This window comes from Manis pentadactyla, chromosome 10 (assembly GCF_030020395.1).
Source record: "Manis pentadactyla isolate mManPen7 chromosome 10, mManPen7.hap1, whole genome shotgun sequence".
Taxonomy (NCBI): domain Eukaryota; kingdom Metazoa; phylum Chordata; class Mammalia; order Pholidota; family Manidae; genus Manis; species Manis pentadactyla.
This window is the reverse complement of record NC_080028.1, coordinates 3,116,572-3,137,694: the sequence shown is the minus strand read 5'-3', so window position 1 is coordinate 3,137,694 and position 21,123 is coordinate 3,116,572. Positions and strand designations below refer to the sequence as shown.

At 55.7% G+C, this 21,123-nt stretch overlaps 1 protein-coding gene and 1 long non-coding RNA gene across 3 annotated transcripts in view; one reads left to right on the top strand and one right to left on the bottom strand.

The window, feature by feature from the left end:
• Nucleotides 1–11,489, bottom strand: part of CERK (ceramide kinase) — a 37,576-nt gene extending 26,087 nt beyond the window's left edge. Inside the window, exon 1 of one of the 2 annotated variants that reach the window (XM_057508431.1) lies at nt 11,233–11,489. In XM_057508431.1, the coding sequence (XP_057364414.1) occupies nt 11,233–11,365 (133 nt within the window). In that variant the 5' untranslated portion in view covers nt 11,366–11,489. The remainder of the gene's footprint in view (nt 1–11,232) is intronic. The other variant, XM_057508430.1, reaches the window with a different exon arrangement.
• Nucleotides 11,490–13,188: 1,699 nt separating this feature from the next.
• Nucleotides 13,189–19,820, top strand: LOC118923160 (uncharacterized). The gene is made up of 2 exons (XR_005029086.2): nt 13,189–13,873; nt 15,089–19,820. It is a non-coding gene; the product is annotated as an uncharacterized LOC118923160 (long non-coding RNA).
• Nucleotides 19,821–21,123: the final 1,303 nt, after the last annotated feature.

Sequence of the window (21,123 nt, the reverse complement as noted above, 5' to 3'; positions counted from 1 at the left end):
CCGCCCTTTGAACGAACGGGCTCAGGAGATAGGATGCAGAGGTCCCCCCGCCGACGGCTCACTCTCATCTCCACATTAACAGCATAAACACTTTGTTCCGGAAAGGTAGGTATCACTGTGTCCTCTCTGAACAATGGGTTGAAACATGGGCGGACCCTTCACATCCTGAACAGCCCGACTTGTTGGGACTCAGTCGCCTCCACAGCCCTGTGTCCTTTCATGCCGGCCACCTCGGTGACCACCTTGCAGTCCTGAGGCACCAGCTGGCTGGTGACCCACACAGGATGCTCCACCCAGGCTTTAGGGAACCCCATGTGGTGCCCCACACCTCACTGCACTCCCGTCGTCCAGCCCCTTCCAGTCCTCCGAGGGGGCTCTTCCTGTGGAACAGTTGAGGGTCTGGAAAGCACAGCAGGACCTATGTGCCTCGGGGTCCCCAGGCTGCGGGGTCAGGAGGCAGCTGCATTAGCCCTTGACCTGCCCCCACTCACGCCGTCCCCGTGCTCCTCAGACCACGGAAGCCCTGTGCGAGCCTTCCCATGCTAGTGGCCAAGGGCTTGGAGAGCCGCGGCGCCCGTGCAGGCCCTCGCAGCGGCCGAGGATAGCAGCCCAGGCCGACTTCTGCTCTAAGAACCTGCTCTCTCCCCACCCCACCTGCTGTGAAGGGCCCGTGGGGGTACTGAAACGAACCGGAACCTGCGTCCTCGAAGGGGGCACACCTCCGAGCTCCAGAGCAGCCCCCTCCTGCTAGCCAAGACCACTCTGCAATGGGGACAGTACTGGTGTCACTCCACGGGCCGTGGCAAGGACCCATGGGGCGGTTAAGCAGCGGGCACAGTGACATCAGCTCAAACAGACACAGCACAGACTTCCGTGCTGGCACGATAAGCCCACCCCTCCCACTGACCGCGACTGGGAACTCTGGAGGGGTCTGGAGAAAGACAGTTACCTAAGGACTCTGAGAGCAAGCCTGGGCCAGAGAGGCCACCTGGGGGGCACAGGCAGGGTGGGGCAAGGCCGGCCAGGTTTCCTGTCCCCTACCTCCAGCTCCGACCTGAGGCCAGCCTGAGATCTGGCACAGCTGGATGTGGACGGCACAATCGCCACCAAGAGGAAGCCCATCCCTCAGGCCGGAGGGGCCCGAGGGTGGCGGGAGGGGCTGGAGAAGGGTGTCCTGGCTGTGTGTGTGAACCGACTTGAGCGTGTACTCACCCCTGGCCACCCACATGCAGACATGCCAGGAAGCGCAGAGGGGCCTTGGGAGCCTGACTGCTATACGGGCCAGCAGCCAGCTCCCAGCCCCACCACAGGGACAGAGGCCGGGCAGCCCCCGGCAGTGTGGCAAAGGCCGTGGGGGCTGGACTGACCCGGGAACTCCCTCCCACAGCCAGGCCGGGCATCTGCTAAAGAAAATTCTCCGAAGGACTTTAATAGGACCCAGATTCTTACAAGGTGATGCCCAAAATGTCCAGGATACAGAAGTAATCAGCACACCGAGAACCAGGATCCGCTGACACTCGAGGGAAATGACAATGAACGGAGGGAAGACACTGAGATGCCCGGAGCCGAGGCATCAGACACAAACTAAAGCTGTTGTGAGAGCCACGCTCAGCGGGGCCTGCGTGAACACTCTTAAAATGAATGGGAAGACAAGTTCTCAGGAGAAAAAGACACCATTAGGAGGAACCAAATGGAAAATTTAGGATCGAAAGTATGGAACCTGAAATGGAAAATCCACCAGATGGGCTCACCAGCAGCACAGGTGTGACAGAGGGAGTGAGGCTGAAATCGGCCCGCGGGAATAATCCCTCCTCCAGGTCAGACAGGAAACACACGCTTAGAAAATGCACAGGGGCCTTCCGCCTCCATGAGGACGGGCCGGGCACCTCCCCTGATCCCCCCGCCGAGGCTTACAGCGCAGACGCAGGGCAGTGGCGAGAGGGCGGCTGACAGACCGGGAGCCCCAGGGAGGAAATGGGGGTGGGTTCCTTGTTTTCTCTTTGCCTCTCGTATCTCGTATTTGGGGCTGAAGAACCCAGCAACTTGGAAATGCCAATGGGCAAAGTAAGGCCAGTGAAAGCCCCTCTAAGGACAAGGGCAAGGACAGCCCAGCAGGAGAGGAAACGGCACTACCCAACGGCAAAGGCCGACCGGGGCTCCCAAGACAGCCGGATGCTCCCAGCCAGGGTGTGTGACAAAGACCGAGTGGGGAGCGGGACTTTGACCCCAGCCAGCTGGGAACAGGTCTCACTCCCCGCAGGGGCCGGTGGGGCAAGAGGGAGCTGGACCGCCGCCTCCACCCAGCAGCAGCGAGGCGCCCCTTGCCTCCTTGGTGGGGTGGTGTCAAGGGAGACCTAGCGGTGGGCCAGGGTTCTCACCCCCAGCCACCGATCCCCACCTGGGTGTCAGAGCCCCTGTAGGGAGCAGTCACTACCCCTCCCAGCCAAGGAGGCATCAGTGGAGGCTTCGAGTGGGGGCCCAGAACGCCCACCCCACCAGCATCAACAAGGAGATCCTCCTTGGCTGTCAACAAGGCCCATACCTGGAAGTAACTAGCCCCCCTCTTCCCTGATGGAGCAATGTCAGAAGAGCCAGCTAAATGAGCTTTAAATAAGATGCAAAATTTCATAACATAGCACAAAACATCCACATTGCAACTGAAAATCAATAACCATGCCAAGAACCAGGAAAGACCTCAAAGTGAATGAAAAAGACAATCATGAGATATCAACACTCAAGATGACAGAGATGCTGGTCTGACCCGAGAAGGGTTTTGGGGCAGCCATAGGGGAAATGCTTCCCGAGCAATGACACACTTGGAACACATGAAGACATAGGCTCAGCAAACAGAGAGAAGGCAGGAAGGAGAGCCGAGTGGAAATTCTGGAACAGCCACCAAAACAGGAAACAGATGGTTGGAGCCAACAGCAGAATGGAGACAAGAATCGGTGAACTGGAAGAGAGAACAATAGAAAGAGAATAAAGCAAAACAAAGCGTATTGAGAACAATACAAAATCTGAACAGAAAAAAAATAGAGCTTAAAAAATGAACAAAGCCTGAGGGACCCAGGGGACTGTGACGAGATCCAACACCCACATCACTGGAGTCGCAGAGCCAGAGGAGACGGGCTGAAAGGTGCTCAAAGAAGTAATGGCGGAAAACTTCCCACATTTGGCAAAAGACATAATCTCAAATATGATAAATCCAAAGACATCCAAACCAAGGCACAATGTAGTCAAATTCTGAAAATGAAATACAAAGCAAAAAAGGTTGGTGAGAGAGAAACACCTGACCTGCAGAGGGGAGCCATGTGCGTGGGTGTTGCGGAGGCAAGGAGGGCAGTGGTGCAGTATTTTTCCAGTGCTGAAAGAACTGCCAGCCCAGAATCCTAAACCCAGCAAAATTATCCTTCAAGGAAAAAGGGGAAATCAAGACACTCTTGGCTGAAGCAAGACTAAGAGAACTTGTGACCAGACCTACCCAGAAAGAATAGCAAACAGAAGTAGAACGGAAATGATAAAAGATGACACCCCCGGCCCCACCCAACCAGAAAGAGGCAGAAGGAACACACGGGGAGCAAAGATAAGGGCAAACACCACAGAAGTTCCTTCTCTCCTTGGCTTTTCTAGATCATGAGCTCCATCTACACGAACCAACACCCAGGGCAACCATTCAGAGGCTATACACTGAGATGTGCTCAAAAACAACAGATATTTTACCAGAAAAAATAATAGTAATAATAAAGACTTATGTATAAATCAAAATGGAATTCTAAAGAAGTGTTATGTAATCCGCAGGAAAGCAGGAAAAAGGAAACAATGAAAAACAGGAAACAAAAAGTGAACTGGCAGACGTAAGCCCTAACACATCCATTGTTACATTGGAAGACAGAGGTCGGCCAAGCAGAGGTCGGGAAAGCACGACTCACGTCTAGGCACTCTGAAGAAACTCACTTCAAATCTGATAAGGTAAACAGGTGGACAGGTGGACAGGGAGAAGATGGAGAAGACCCAGCATGCAGACCTTAACCAGTGAGGGCAGGAGTGGCTATGTTAATGGACAAAGTGGACTTCAAGACAGAAAATCCCCAGAGGCCTAGGGGGGCACCTGACACAAGGAAAAAAAGAGTTGGTCCAAAGTGAAGACGGAGCGACCCTGACTGCGTGTGCATCGAAGCACAGAGTGAGAAGTATGTAAAGGAAATGCCAGGACAACCACAAGGTGAAACGGAGGAGTCCACAAGGACAGTGGGAGCCCCCGGCCCCCGCCCTGACGCCCAACAGGACAGCCGGTCGGAAGATCAGCAAGGACGCAGCTCAACACCTCCAGCACCACAGCAGCAGAAAGCATTCTTGGGTGCCCACGGAGCAGGTACCAAGGTGGCACACTCCCGTAGGCTCCTGCTGTTCTTGAGCTGCTCCAAACTTGGGGGTCTCAGGGCAGCCTGGTAGGAAACGGGTTAGGGAGAAATGAACTGGACCGACCCCAGTGCCCGGGGCCTGTGTGCAAGGGCTTGCGCTGCTCCTTGGAGGGAGCTTACTTGTACCCTGACCAGCTGGGCCTGCAGCAGGGTCTGCAAAGCACAGGCCACATGCAGCCAGCTGCCTGCTTTTATAAATGAAGTTTTATTGGCACAGAGACATATACGTTTGTTTACATACTGTCTGTAGCTGCTTTTGTGCTAAAACAGCAGAATTGAAGAATTGTGAACCACAAAGCCTGAAACATGCTCTCTGCCCCTTAAGATAATGTTTGCTGATCTGTTTTACAGTAACATATAAAGTTAACCTTGGAATAATCTCAGAATAATTACCATTTTTATGACCGTGATGGGCTACTATCAAATCATGGAATCTGATGGTTACTGAGGCAAGTGCCTAAGGGATACTGTGGGAGGGGCTGCCGTTTTTCTGACATTCGCTTTTGAGACCACAAGTGCCCGTACATGTCTTCCTGGAGTGACTACTCACATCTGAAAAGAGGTTGTTTTTTTTCTGAAATAGGCAGATGGTATTGCCATTTGTTTCCTACTCAGATATACTGAGATTCTTCCCTATCAATACGTGCAGGTCATTAGCTCTGCATGATTTGACCATCTACATTATTTTTCGCTTCAGAATGGACAGAAGTAAGACATTCACGGCACACATTAGGTAGGTATTTGACACAGTACTTTCAGATTTGTAGTGTCACACTTGAGGACTGTGTAGAATTCGTGACCTTCACACAAACTATTTGGCTTACGAGTCCCTCCCACTGGTTTCTAATGGGATTAGGGAAAAGTAGGTGCTTAAGGACAACGGAGGAAACCGTCACGGGGGGGCCCTCCCTGGGGGGGCCCTCCCCACACCTTTCTCATGCAGGCGGCTGTGCAACCCCTCAGTCAGTCACTGCAAGGCTGGAGGAGGAAGGGAATCCTGCCCCCAGGGAATGTGGGGGAGAGAGAAATACAGAGTAAAAATAGCTAACCAGCACAGCGGCACAGGCAGAGCTATGGAAACGATGAACAGAGTACTGAGGAGCAAGTGAGGGGACGCTGGGCTGCGTTTGAACCTGGGCAACCAGGAGGGAAGACATTCCAGGCTGAGCGGAGGATCAGTGCAGCATCAGGGATGGCTCCAGGGCAGCGGCGGGGGCATCTTGGGGTCAGAGAGAGGGAGGCCTGAAATGCACGCAGGCACAGGTGACGGCAAGCCTGTGGGGCCAGCGCGCCGTGCATACAGGAGAACTTTCTAGCAAGGCAAGCATCAGGGGGGTGGCCAGCGGCCATGGGAGCAGAGCAGGCAGGGCCAGGCCAAGGCACTGGTGCCACAGTGGAAGAGCTTCGAGGTGCTTCGCAAACTCCCATCCCGACAGCCTCGGGTTCAGCCATCGGAGTCGTGTGCTAAGGAGGTGACACTGGACAAGGAGGACAGAAGGGAAGTCCAGGGTCAGGAGGTGGAGCAAGATGGCGTCTGAACCAGTGTGCGGCAGAAAGAGAACCAGGCTGGGTGGACAAGGAGAGGAGCGGCATGGCGTATGGCCCAGCAGCCGGCCAGCCTGTGCACCTGGGCCCTGGGAGCCGAGTGACAGGCTGCAGCGGGCCGGGCGGAGCCTGAGATGCTGGCGTCCCCAGTGGGAAACCAGACATTGTCAGAAACTTGGAACCAAAGCCCACGGGAGCTCACAATGAGGAGGAAGCACGAGGAGCCCACGTGGTGATGGTCCCCGAGGGCAGGAAAGTCAGGGTGGGCCTGCCACCCGGGACCAGGCTCCTGGGTCACAGACAGTACACGGAGGGCGGGAGCCGACTGTGTTCTCTAGAAAATTCTGCTACACAGAAGTCCAGACTGTGAGAAAAGAAAAACAAATGGGGCCAGGCAGGGGCAGAAAGTAACACATTGCAGCAGTATTTTAGCAAACACACAGAAAATACATCTTCTGTGGTATCAAAGTTCCTTAAATACCAGGGTTTTTCCTTAGGATGGATGATCAAGCATGGAATTGATGGGTCAAAGGAAATTTTTTGAATTTAGACGGGTCAGTTTCCAAAACCAGGATAACGATTCACACTCCTGTCCGCTCGCTGCTCTGCTCCCCAAGCTCCAGGGTGTAAAACAGTGAACTGCTTCACTTTCAGTCTCTATTCAGATGCTCATCACCCATTTTTAAATTTTTTTCTGTGAATGGCCTATACATACTCCCTGCCATTTCTCTAATGGATTCTTCAAATCAATTTTATGTGTTCAAAATTTCTTTTCATTTTAACCCGTGACATCATGTTGTTGCAATTATCACCCCCATCATTCTTTTACTTATGGAATTTTACAAAATAAATTGTAAGATTTTTATTTTGTCAAATAATCTACCTTTTTCTTTATCTTTCTGGATTCCATCTTTGTGAGGAAGGTCTTCTCCCATTCAAAGATTGCAAACGGTCCTCTATTTTCCTGTGATAATTTGTTTTTATATGAAAATCTTTAATACGTCTGATTCTGATTCTGAGAAACTTTTACCATCGTCAAGCAATAAAAAAAGACATTTGTAATGTCCGTGTCATTACACAAACCATAAAAATCCTGGCTTAAGATGTTCGCATTTTTTCTGACCCAGCTTTCTACTCCTAAACGTGTATCCAAGAGAAATTAAAGCATATGTCCCCCAAAAGACTCGTACACAAACGATCGCAGAATCCTTACGCGGACAACCGAAGCTGGGAATGCTCTGTGAGTCCACCGGCAAGCCAATGGTCAAACAAGCTGGTACCCCCCCCCCCCCCCGCGGTGCATATTACTTAGTAACAAGAAAGAAGCAATCAGTGATACATGATGAATCACAACAAGATTAAGTGAGATCAAGAAGCCAGAGAGACAAAGGAGAATGAACTGCATGATTCCATTTATAGGAAATCCTGTTATAGGTCAAATCAATCCCTGGTGACAGAGCAGGGCAGAGGTCGTGTGGTGGGGCGCTCGGAAGGTTCTGGGGCGACTGTGACGGGAGTGATGCTCTGGCAAGCTCACACATGTATCAGAATTCACCAAGCTGTGAGAACTCTGTCTGCAAATTGTACCTCAATAAAGCTGAGTTTTAAAAATCTTGTCTTAGGAGAGTAGACAGTCATACGGGAGACGTCCTGCGGTGTATCTCCCAGCTCTTCTTTCATGCATGTTTACATAGATGCAAACACCAAATATTCGCTGCTTAAGGGTAAACATAAGGGTGATTTTCTTCCTTGTGCTTTTCTATATTATATTAATCAATATGAATTGCTTTTGGAAGCACAAAACAAGTTGTTTTAAGTCTCTGTGGCTTGCCTATGCCTTGGTGGGCACTGTTGAGGGAGTGTCGGAGACACTCTTTATGAATGCAGCAGTGACCTGGCCGAGGAGCTCACCAGCGGCCTGGGCACCCCGAATGGGGTGGTGGGCAGAAGGGGAGAGTTCTTCAAGGGCGGGGCCTGGGCAGAGCAGCCCACCCCAGTGCCTGGGCCACACACACACACACACACCCCTCTCAGCCCCAACACACACACACACACACCCCTCTCAGCCCCAACACACACACACACACACACACACACATACACACACCCCTCTCAGCCCCAATCCTGAAAGAGCACATTCAGAGTCTATCTAAGTGTGTTTTCACACACACACACACACACACACACACACACCAGCCCCAATCCTGAAAGGGCACATTCAGAGTCTATCTAAGTGTGTTTTACTGAAGCCCGGGCAGTTGGGTATAACCCAGATAACAGTTTCAGTCTGTTTCAAGTTCAGCTAGGGTGACCCAATTGAGGAAGCCTGTCTGGTTTCCTGTTTTCAGCCGGCCCCACTTCCGACCAGACTGGCAGCTGGGAGCTGGCCTTCACTGCTTCCTTAGCTGCAGCCCCTCTGAGTTTCTAACCCTGTCTAGGCTCTCAAACACTGAGCCATGTTCCCAGCATGTGACCCACAGGGAAAAGAGCGTGTGTCTGCTTTAAAAGCCTTTTGTACATCATGTGCCTATAAGCAATCAATTCACGGCTTCCCGTTTTCATGTCTGAGAATAGGAGTGATGTTGAGAAGCTGAGAGGGTTGGCTGAAATAACCTCAGTGGGCACACCTGGCCAGGGCACACAGTGGCCCCCACTTGGCCCTCTTCTCCGTTCTTCTAAGGGGTGCTCAATTCACTCCTTCCCCTGTCTGCCCCCAAGCCCCGAGCCAGGGGGCAGTCCTCCAGGTTTGCACCGTCCCCCACCCCTGTCTCTTCCCTGGGTGAACTCTCCACAGTTCATCCAGGTATGTCTGGACACACCTGGGCACTGCCACTCTGCTACTTGAAGTAAATGTCCCTGGACTGGTTCACATCTGCCTACTGACCCTCTGACCTTGAGCCTGAAATCCTTTACCACAGGCCTAATTCCTTTTGGGGATATGCAGTTATGAAGAAAATGCACAGAGCTGGTGCCACTGTGTTTCCGCACTGTGTGGGGGAGTACAGGGCCAAGAGCAGGCCTTGGACACCCCGGCCAGGGTGCCGCAGCCCCGGCCTCTCCAGGGAGGCAGCCAATCTCACAGCAAGCCTTCAGGAGGCTCATTCCAGTGAGGAGGCGGGCAGCTGTGGAAGTGGGCAGCCAGCAAAAGCAAGGAGACCGAAGTGGACATTGTCCCCACACAAATCCAGAATCCGGTGACTGCAAACCATAACAGCAGCCGTAGGAGGACGCTGACGCTGAAAGCAGGCAGTGAGTGACATCCCAAATGGGTGGGGTCTGTCCGGAGTCCAGCAGCCTCAGGCCTGAGGGAAGCCACGCTGCCTGGTGCTTATGAGCACAGCAGCTGGCGTTGGACGCACCAACCTCCTGACCCAACCTCCAGCTGGACCAGTTAATTAAACTCTATAGCTCAGTCTCTTCATTTGCAAAATACAGGCATCCCTGTCCTGCGGAATCCATCAAGCTTGATACAGCACAGAGCAGAAGCCTGGGGACCTGCACAAAACCCATCAAACGGCGGTGCTGCAGCCTTTAGCCAAGAGATTGATGGCACAGCTCGAAGCCCTCGGGGCTGGGTCAGGCGTGCCAGGAGCCCTCAGGTTTATCTGTGGCAGGGCACTGCTCCCCAAAGGGACATCAGAGTAAACTCTCAGACACCCAGCCACAGATAAGCTCTCTGCAGACAGCGCCTCTGGTGACAAGACTGGAAACCAAGTGCTGGCCATAGGTCAAGGCCACTCTTGACCTTGGCCCACCTAATGGTCCAGTGCTGCCCAACCCCACCTCTCACCTGCAGAGCCTCACAACCTTAGCATCAGAAGCCCCTGCAGCACCCCTAGACACTCCAAGGCATCTAAATGGCATCCCAAACTCTACCCACCAGAGAATCCTAACCTGTGCCACCCCTACCCCTACTCCCATGGTGACTCAGTGGACCACCAACTTGGTCCGTGCCCCTTGCCCACTTAATTCCATCCATGCAGACCAGCTCTGCTCGCCCTTGCTCCCACCTGGACCATACTGCCTTGTCCCTCCTCTGTCCACTCTCTGGCAGCAGCCACACCCAGGGGTCCTTTGAGAATGTGAAGCCAGGTTAAGGCCTCCAGGGGCCCCCCTGACACTCATGAAAAGGCCGAGTCCTATCGCAGCCTTTGGAGGCACCGGTTTCCCCTCCCCCACCTCCCTCAGTCCTGCCACACCCATGCCAGCCTCCTGGCAGGTCTCAGGGCCTTTGTACTTGCTATTCTTGCTGCCTGGACCATCTCTCCCCCATGTGCCCAGGGCTCTGGTCAAATGCTGCCAAGTAAGTGCGGGCTGCTGGGACCACCTCCCCCAGACCCACACCTCTGGGCTCCTCTCTGCAGACATACACGACCCCCGTGTGCCTCCTCCGACTCCTCTATGGAAAATGCTCCATTCGGCAAGGATTTTGCCATAGGTACCGAGCCAAGGCTGGGATGCCAAGGTACCCTACCCAACAGGCCCTCAAAAACCACTTGGTGAGACAAATTAATGAAACGGATGCACCAGCACTCCCCAGCCACCTCCTCTGCCTCGGCGACCCCCCCCACACACACACCGAGTCTCACGGTGCAAACAGGGTAATCCTCCTCTTCCCAGGGTCAAATGGCTTCCCCTCGATAAGCTGCTGCCCATCCCTCTGCCACCAGACAGCTCTGCCACAGAGCCCCGGCCCCTTCCACCAGGGCTGGGTGTGTCCTTTCCATTTTTATCTAAATTACACTTCTCCTAACCGAGAGAGCCTCTGGAGGTCATGTGTCCAGCCTGTTGCACCAAAATCACCCCCCACCCTCGCCCCCAGGGAACACATCCGAACAGAAGATCGGAGCCCTCTTTTCCACCTTACACCAGAAATTCCTCGCCCTGCAAGGGTGCCTCGGTTTTAACCCCGGTAAAGAAAAGCATCTGTCCCTGGGTTAAGCTGAAACGGTGCGCGGGGCGTCGGCACGCTTGGGGATCCATCCTAACCGGTCTCGTCCAGATGGTGCCCTTCAGACGCACGCGGGCGCGTCCGCCGCTGCAGCGGGGTCCCGGGGGCGCCTCCCCGCCCGCAGACCGGCCCTGCGCGGCCCGGCCCCCCATCCTCCCCTCCGGCCCGCTCTAGGTCCCCCCAGACAGCGCCGAGACCCCGGCCCGGCCTCCGCCTCGGAGGGGCCAGGACCCCCGCCCCGCCCCTCGCCCTGCCCGGCGCGCAGCAGGGCGCTGGTCACCCCGGTCGAGCCCGCGGGCGGCCGGCGACACTCACCGGCGCCGGGGGTGTCGGCTCCAGGCCCCGGGCTCCGCCACCAGCGCAGCAGCGCCCGCGCGGGGTCCAGGCTCACGGCGCAGCGCTGCCGCTTCACCCACAGCACCGAGCGCAGCGGCTCCGCCGCCCCCATCGCGCCCGGCACCCGCCGGCGCCGCCTGGTCGGCCGGGCGGGGGCGCGCGGACGCCGGGGGGCGCGGGACCGTTAGCGGCCCCTGGAGCCCGGCCGGGCGGCGGCGGCGGCGGCGGCGGCGGCGGCGGCGCGGGGCGGGGGCGCTGCGTCACCCCGTACGCAGAGCGGCCGCGGGGTCGGGGAGGGGGCGGGGAGGGGCCCGGCGGCCGGGTGGGGGAGCGCGGGCCCCGGAGGAGGCGGCTTCCCTGTGCGGCCGGTCTGCGGCTCCGGGGCGCCGCCGCCGCGCGTGGAGCCCGGGAGCGCCTCCCGGACGGGTCGTAGCGATAGGCTGGAACCGGGTGGCCGAATTCTCCAGCGGCGCCGAAATGCTACCCGGGCGGGCGTGTGGGGGCGGCGGGCGCCGCGGGCCTCGGGAGGCCCTGGCTTACGGGGTGGGCGCGGGAGCGACCGTTCCGGTCTGGACGCAGCATGGGCGGCGAGGTTTTGGAATCAGGTCGCCTCTTGGCCCTCTGTCCCCTGCAGAGATGGGCTGGCCCTGCCCTCCTGTCCAAAATAAGCTTGAAGGCCTGGGCAGGCGCCCACTGGAGGGGTGCACGCTGTTGGGCCCCCGCACCATCTCCTCTGCTTATGGACCCATCCTCAGGACACCCGGGACGGCAGGCGCTCCGCCTCCCCACCTTCCCAAGCGGGTCAGTTTCAGGCACCAGGGATTCAGCAGTAAGGGATGGAGCCTGCATTCCAACCGGGCCGTCTGGGTCTCAGGGTTCTGCTGTGCCTGAGTACCGAGGCTGAGGAGAGGTGCCCCTGAGAGGCATGCTCAGAGGCCTGCCAGCGTCCAGCCACCTTTACTGCCCACTAGAGTGTGTGTTCTGGCCTGGGGCAGGGGCTGCAGAGAGCGGCCAGGGGACTCGAAGCCCCTGCAGCCCCTACCAGGTGCTCCTAGCCGGCCTAGGAGGAGAGAATGCTGGAAATGAGCTGCCCTGGGAACCACCAGAGAGAAGGGTGGCAGGCAGGCCAGGCTGCCAACCACCTGCAGGCTGGTAGGCAGGGACAGCTTGCTGGAGGAGGAGCCTGGCAGGAAGCTGGGGGAACAGACAGCTGACCCCTCCTCTCCACAGCCTGAAGGAGAGGGAGCTGCTGTTCTGGGCACTTTGCAGAGAGACATCACCCCAGTGTCCCCAGATTCTGTTCTGTCAGTGGGCCCAGTCCAGCCCTCCCTTCTCCACAGGGGTCCTAACCTGACCACCCAGCTAAATGGACCAGGGCACCCACCCCGACAGGGCTGCAGCCTGCCCTCAGAGCATGCCCACCCGCCTCAGCTCCGTGAGGACACAGACATGTCTGTCCTTGTAGCCCCAGTGCTGAAAAGCGTCCTGGCACGTAGTAAGCACCCTAGGTATTTGTCACATGAGCGCACCTGTCCTAGATTTATCTCTGAGGAAGCTGTAGCTCACAGAAATTGAGTAACTTGCCTGAAGGCACAGGGCCCTGGAATGACGGAGGTCTGACTCCAGGGGCCCGAGAGAGCAGCCTGCTGCTGCTCTGCTCTCCCCACCCGGCCCTGTTTCTCCTTGGCTCCTCCGCAGGCGCCTTCCCTTTGGGTGGAGGGCGTGCCACAGCCTAGCTGCCTGTGCCTGGCACTGGGCAGCCACATGTACAAGCCTTATCCTGCCAGCTGCCTGTGATTCACTCCTCACTGGGAGCCCAGCCCTTGTGCGCGGAGTCGGGAGAGGGTGCCAGGCAGAAGGGGTGTGTGTGTCCTCAACCCCTCCCTTAGGCAAGTCAAACCTGGTAGGCCCTCACGTGGGTGGACCGCCGCCTGCCTGCCTGCCTGCCTCCCACAGCTGCTCTCAGCTGGGGAAATATGGATATGAAACTTCTCTGGGAACCTTGTGCCAGCAGTAGGGCTGGGATGGGGGGGGGGGGCCTGTGTGCCCACAGGGCTGGAGGACCAGGACCAGGCACTCAGAACCAGTCTCTTCCCGTGGCCTCCCTGGGCTGGGCTCCTTCTGCCCTTCCTGTGTTATTCATTTAAAGATCCTTTAATGCCCACACCTCAGCTTGTAAAAGCCTGTAGCTCAGACCGCTCCCCGCCCTCAAGGGGCCCTTCCAGAGCAGCAGCAAAATGCTGGTGAGGCCCTGGAGGTGGGGGAGGGGGCTAGGGGGGTAACCCCACCTTCTTCACTTGGGAGACTCCAAGTCCAGGCCGGGTCCTTGGGCTCTCAGTGGCTATTATGGGTTAATTTTGTCCCTCAAAAATTCACATGTTGAAGCCCTAAGCCTCAGGACCTCAGACTGTGACTGTACTTGGAGCCCAGGCCTTCCAAAAGGTGATTAAGATGAAATGAGGTCATGTGGATGGGCCCTAACCCAGTGTGACTGGTGTCCTTCTAAGAAACTTGGACACACAGGAGAGCAGGGGCACTCAGCAAGAGGGCCACCTCGGAGGAGACCTACCTGCCTGCCGACACCTGGACCTCGGGCTTCGAGCCTCTGTGAGCCGGAAGGGTGAGGAAAATACGCTTCTGTTGTTTAAGCCGCCCATGGTACTTGGCAGCTCTAGCAAACTACCTGCCATAGCCTTCCGGCCTGGGGAGCCTGAGGTTCTGGGCTTGGCTGGGGTGCGGGGCCTGGAGTGTGTGGGACCCCATGCTTACACCCTGGGGGGAAGGGAATGACATGAAGGTCAAGTTGTCACAAGATGCTTTTCCTGCCGCTGAGCTGGATGGAAAGAGGGTTGCACAAGGGGTCAGGCCCTACCTGAGGCCGTGAGCCCGTGGCTCTTGAGTACAGCCCTTGGGGGCATGGAAGGACAGAGGCAGCTTCACTCCTGGGGCAGCTGCCAGGCCCCTGCTGTGTGCCGGGTCCCCACGAGGCCGCCCGAGAGCTGGCTGTGAAGACCACGGGCAGAGCGGCCAACACAAACTTCAGAAGGACTAAGCAGCCTGCCCCTTTCCATTCAGGAAGCGCCCAGACTCCCCAGGAGGGCTCCCGCGACCTCACTCACCGCTGCCCTGGCGGGCACATCTTTCCCACACTGGGTCCTGGCCAAATTCCCCTCCCACATGTCTGCCTGGGAAGTCGGCTGCCCCTTCCTCCCCGCCCCCTGCATTCCCTCCCTGAGGCCCCAGACAGCTCACTCCCTGAAGCTTCCATCCAGCTGCCCAGTGCCTGGCCCCCCTTCAGCACCACACAGCGATGGGGTCCCAGCCTGTTGCTCGCCTGGTATGTGCACCTCTGGGCCCAACCCTCCACAGGGGCTGGATGTACCCTGGCTGCCAGCTAGGCTGGAGGGCATGGGCTCAGCCCAGCAGCCTGGAGTCCCACTCTCAGGCCAGCACTGCCACCTGCCCTCTGTCCGGTGCCCAGTCTGCAGGCTTGGGCTGCAGCCCAGCTCTGGCCAGCTTGTCTAGGCTGGACATCCTGCCAAGGAGTGGCCCACACCCACTACCCTGTGCTGTGCCTACCCAGGTTCCCTCCACATAGGCTACCTGGCCCCTGAGGATCTGTCTAGGCCCACAGCATGGCCACCCAGTACCCAAGAGCCTCCAGCCCACTGGGTCATCCATGCCTGAGGCCTGCTGGCCCCTCTTACCCACAGAGCCCTGGCCACGGACAGGGACCCTTCTAGCACCATCCCCTTCATGGCCTCTGCCCTACTTTCCCTGTGTCCTGGAAGCCCCTGGCCTTGTTCACCCTGTTGTTGCCTGCTTATCTCCCCAGGCTTCCTCCCTATGAAGTCAGCCGCATGACTCAACCTCAGAGGACACCTGCTCCAGCTGCTGCCTGGCTGCCAGGAATGCTGCCCTCTGCCCTCCGCCCTTTGCCCTCCACCCAGGAGGAGGAGGAGCTTTCCATCTGCCACTTCACCTGTTAAGGCCGACTGCCCAGAAGAAGTGTCTTGGGCCCACAGAGATAATTTATGCAATGCTCATCCATACATTGCACACATGACCCAGATAATAACTGCTGGAAATGGAGTCATTTACCCATTTTACAGATGGAAAGACTGAGACTCAAAAAACTGACCTGCTGAAGTTACACAGAAATGTAATTAGACGGGTGGGTGCCCCAGTGTCACACTGGTGTGGGGGTCTGAAATGTGGGAACAGAAGGTCCACACCAGCACAAACCATGTCCACAGAGGACACGGCCCTGGGTACTCAGGTGGGGCCAATCTGTTCTACCCTGGAGGGAACACAGGACCGTCCTGCCTGACCTGCTCTTGCAAGAAGGTAGAGCTGCCCCCACCCAGCCTCAGCTCCAGAGGCCAGACCTGCCCACCTGGGAAAGCCCAGTCCTGGGCTGGAATGGAGGGCGGGCCAAGGGGAGTGGTGGCCAGAGGGTGGATCTGAGCTGGAAGGGCCAGTGAGTTGTGGCTAGCTGAAAATACTACCAAAGGTGGCCAGGATGGAGTCTGCTCACACACCTGGGAGCAGTGGAGAGTGCCACAACCAGGGACAGGAGGGCCCAGAGGCCAGGCTGGTTCTGGACCCTGTGGGCTTCCCAGGCCTGTCAGGGTGATGGCCTCGGTTGGGCCCCAACAGGCCTCCTCTCACTGTGCTAGCACCCCCTTATTTTCATCCTCAAGGTGATACTACTCTGCAGGTGAGGAAATAGTCCCAGTGAGGTTAGGGACCCAGGTCAGGGTTGTCCAGGGGCCATGGTGGAACTGGAAAGGACAGCAGGGCTGGGGGTCTCTGAGCGAGCCATGCACCACCAGGCCACCCTGTCACACATTCCGGGCCTCCTCTCCCAACTGGGAGTGGGCTCCTCGGCCCTGCGAGCAGGACAGCCAGCTGTCCCTGGGGGCTGTTGTTGCCTCAGCAGCAGACTCTTCTGGGGAAAAGGCCAGCCCCTGCTGGGCAGACGCAGGGGCGGTCCAGGGTGGGAGGGAGACCCCCCTCTCCATCCCTGCCACTGGAGGATAGCTGGACAGCTGGGTGGGTCCAGATGTAGAGGAGGGGTGGGCGGCCCACGGTGCTGGCGGGTAGGGGTGTGGGAAGGGCCCTACCAAAGGCCTTCGTCCTGTGAGCCTGCCTCCCCCAGGTCTCTGGTGGAATGTCCACTTCTGGCTGATGCGAGGTGGCCTTGACTCCTCTGGGAGGGGGAGAGGGGACAGGGAGCTGCTGTGGTACCCAGGCTTGGGGGAGGCCCCCACTGGTGGCATCTGCGGCCCAGCACGAACCCGGCTGAGAGGATTCTGCTCGCCATAGTCCTGAGGAGTGGGAGGCTGGGATTGGAAAATACCCTACCTCGTGCCCAGGCTGCTGGGGACAGAGCTGAGGTGACTACTACACAGGGGAGCTGTAAACTGATATTCAGACCGATAAGGGAGGCTGGACTGCTTTACCTGGCATGTTTATTTGCCTTTTTTATGTTTGAAGTCTATACAAAACGTCGAGAGGAAATAGCAAAGGCCAGGAGCCGAGCGATCTGATTCAACCAGGGGGAGGGGAGGTGGGCACAGGTAACTTCCATTAACCTGGGGTGGGAGGCAGGTGGGTCTGGGGACAGGAGGGCAGGGATTGGGCTGCCTTTGGAGCCCTGTAACCCAAATGAAAGGGGAAAACCTGTTTCAAACAAACCCATGCAAATGCAAATCACAGGTTCTGGGAAAGTAGGTCTTAAGGGGCAAGAACTAACACAGTCTGCTCAACCTAGAAGTTTTGCAGCACAAAGTGTCTAGCACTGAGTCCACAAACAAAAATCAAACCCCAAACAAGAAAGGAGAAAAATCTGTGGAGGCAACGTGAATCCCAAGCTGATCTTGGAGAGTGACTGAAATCAGCCGCCGTGGGGCCACCTGAGAAGCCGACTGGCGGTGACGGGTGCCAGAGGACACCGTGGGAGGTTGGGCTGCAGGGACCACAAGGGCCATGAAGGTGCTCTGGAGAACCACAGCCGCACACAGCTTGTGTGGCAGGGCGGGGAAAGCCCGGGGAGGCAAAAGCCCTGGCACTGGAGTTCAGTGTGACATCGTCAAATCAGGGCATCTGGATCCACTTGCCTCTCCCCCTTTACAGATGGGAAAACTGAGGCCGGCGGGGCAGCAGCCTCTGAAGTACAGGAATGCAGCCATTCCTGCGACTCCCACTCACTGAGCCTTACTGTGTGCTGGGAACTGAGAGGGCAGGGCCCCAGCCCCAGCAGAGCTGACAGGGGCTCCCACCCCAAGCCTTTCAGTGGCAATGCCCTCTGGCACCCTGCACTACGTCAGTCGGGACCCACTTCACAGCGTTCTTTGGAGGAGAAGCTGCTTGTCCCCATTTTACAGACGAGGGACTTGAGGCTCAGAGGGGCAGTCTGCTCCCAGGACTGGGCCTGGAGCCCTGCTTCATCTGAGCTAAAACAGCCCCACTTTCTGTTTCTACAAACCAGCTCCCACATCAGCAACTGGAGAGTGCCATCAGAACCTTTTTTGTTAGGGAAACATCCAAGAACTCTCCCAACCACACTGGAAGGCCAACAAGGACGTCTTGAAGCCTTCCCCGATGCTCTGACATCCCAGGGCCCCCGGAGGTGTTCACAGCGTGGGGCGGGAGGAAGCTGTCCTCGTTTGCTTGGCATCCCTGGGTGAAGGCGACACTGGACATGGGCAAGCAACCCGGGCATAGATGCAAGTCATGCATCTTGTTTCCAGAACTCCTTGCGGGAAGCTACCCTGGCCTAGGATCTGAGATTAAAAATCATATCTATACTTGTTCGGAAGATCATGAAACACACCCAGGAAGGAAGGGGTGTTCCAGCAGAGCTCCGGGGACAGGCTGATCTTCCTGCTTGCTCTCGCAGCCAAAGGGATCCTTGCGACATGGGAATCCAGATTACAGCTGAACCCCCGCCCTCTGCCCAGGGCTCTCCGTGTTGGCCTCCCCACCCTGCTCCTGCTCACTTTGCCCAGCCAAGCCTGTTCCCGCCTCAGGACTTTGAACATGCCAGCTCCTTTCCTCTGAATGCCCTCCTGACCCTTGACCCTGGGCCCTCGGCTGCATGTGGCTTTGGATCTCCGGTCACTCCAGTCTCTGCTTAAAGGTCAAGTGAGGACGACTTGCCCCTCCGGTCCCCGTCATCACATGGCGTTTAGCACCACCTGATGCTCTTGCAAGTGTTTCTGTGCATGTTTGCCACAGCCTGTCATCCACGCTCGAATGGGGCAGGGGTCCCCAGTGCCTAACTGTGGGCTCCGCACTGTGACACAGAGTCTTGGATGGATTAACACCTCCAAGGTGTCTTGCTGACAAATGCTGCTCTGACAACAGAAGCTGTGCAAAGGGTGGAGCAGGGTGACCCAGACGGACCACGCCGCTTGCCAGGGCGACAGCCCCTCGGCTGCCCTCCTTTGTTGCCATGTAGGAATGTGGACCCTGTCATTGGGCTGTTGGAGTCTCCCAGAGAAGCCAGAAAACCACGTCTTCTGGTGAAACTCAGTGACTTTTAAAATATAGGCAGCTAATTCCAATCTAAAATATAAAACACTTGGCAGGACAACAAAACCCGGATGCAGGCAGAGGTGTTCAGAGACCAGCCCATTTGTGTGACGTCTGGTTCAAACCACAGGAGTTAAGCTAGACTGAAAAGGTCATTATTCAATGATAGAGATTGACAAGCACAGAACAGCAGCGGGTGTGCGGCTGCCCCTAACAAAGAAGCAGATTTGGAAAGGAAAGTTCATGGTAGTGCAAAGAGGAAATAATGCCCTTGATGGTGCACCTGCAGGTGGGTTCAGCCAGGGCAGGATCGCAGCCAGCTGGTGTGGAGACAGCTCAGAGCTCAGGCTCAAAGTCCATGGTGCTGAGCTCACTTGGGAAGCAGGAGCAGGCATACAAGGGAGCTATTGCCCCAGGTGGGGTGCGGAAAAGCCGGGTCAAGCCAGGTAACAGGGTGATGGGGCCCAGAGAATGTTGCTGGCCAGTGGTGGCTGGGCCAGGCCACACGTCTAAGCCACATCCTGCTCTAGCTTGCTTTTTTTTTAAATTTTTTATTAAGGTATGATTGATATACACTCTTATGAAGGTTTCACATGAAAAAACAATGTGGTTACTACATTTACCTGTATTATCAAGTCCCCACCCACACCCCAATGCAGTCACTGTCCATCAGTGCAGCAAGATGCCACAGATCCACTATGTGCTTTCTCTGTGCTACACTGTTCTCCCCGTGATCCCCACACCATGTGTACTAAACATAATACCCCTCAGTCCCCTTCTCCCTCCCACACCCCTCCCCTTTGGTAAGCACTAGTTCCTTCTTGGAGTCTCTGAGTCTGTTGCCATTTTGTTCCTTCAGTTTTGCCTCATTGTTATACTCCACAAATGAGGGAAATCATTTGGCACGTGTCTTTCTCTGCCTGGCTTGTTTCACTGAGCATAATGTCCTCCAGCTCCATCCATGCTGTTGCAAATGGTAGGATTTGTTTCTTTCTTATGGCTGAATAATATTCCATTATGTATATGTACCACATCTTCTTTATCCATTCATCTACTGATGGACACTTAGGTTGCTTCCATTTCTTGGCTATTGTAAAAAGTGCTGCATAAACATAGGGGTGCATATGTCTTTTTGAATCTGAGAAGTTGTATTCTTTGGGTATATTCCAAGGGAGTGGGATTCTGGGGTCAAATGGTATTTCTGTTTTTAGTTTTTTGAGGAACCTCCACATTGCTTTCCACAATGGTTGAACTAGCTTACATTCCCACCAGCAGTGTAGGAGGATTCCCCTTTCTCCGCATCCTCACCAGCATTTGTTGTTCTTAGTCTTTTCGATGCTGGCCATCCTAACTGGTGTGAGGTGATATGTCATTGTGGTTTTAATTTGCATTTCCCTGATGATTAGTGATGTGGAGCATCTTTTCATGTGTCTGTTGGCCATCTGAATTTCTTTTTTGGAGAACTGCCCCTTCATATCCTCTGCCCATGTGTTAATCGGGTTATTTGCTTTTTGGGTGTTGAGGTGTGTAAGTTCTTTATGTATTTTGGATGTTAACCCCTTGTCGGATATGTCATTTACAAATGTATTCTCCCATACTGTAGGATGCCTTTTTGTTCTGTTGTTGATGTCCTTTGCCGTACAGAAACTTTTTAGTTTGATGTCGTCCCATGAGTTCATTTTTGCTTTTGTTTCCCTTTCTCGAGGAGATGGGTTCAGGAAGAAGTTGCTCATGACTAGCTTTGCTTTTAAATGACAGCTGTACTGAAGCGCAATCCATGCAACTCCCCTATTTACACTCCCCAGTTCATTGGCTATTAATACATTCACCGTGACCACTTTGGGAAGATTTTCATCACCCATAAAGAAATGTCGTACCCCTAACGGTCACTCTCCCCCCAACTGCTCGTCCCAGCCCCTGGCAACCACTGATCTACTTTCCGTCTTTATGGATTTGCCTATTCTGGACATTTCATGTGAATGGAATCATAAAATATGGGTTTTTGTGACTGGCCCCTTCCACCTTGCACAATGTTTTCATCACCTCAGTGTTTACTAATAGCCTAAGGCAGAAACAACCCATATGTATATCAATAGACGAATCAATATATGAAGTGTGGCAAATCCCTACGGTGGGATAGTATTCAGCCACGAAAAAGAGTGGGCCACTGACACACACTCCAGCATGAACTTTGAAAATATACTCTGTAAAAGAAGCCACACATGAAAGACCACCTATTGAGGGATCCCATTTATATGAAATGTCCAGACCAGGCAAGTCCATCAGAACAGAAGGTACATCAGTGGTTGCCCAGTGTGGGTGGCTGGAATG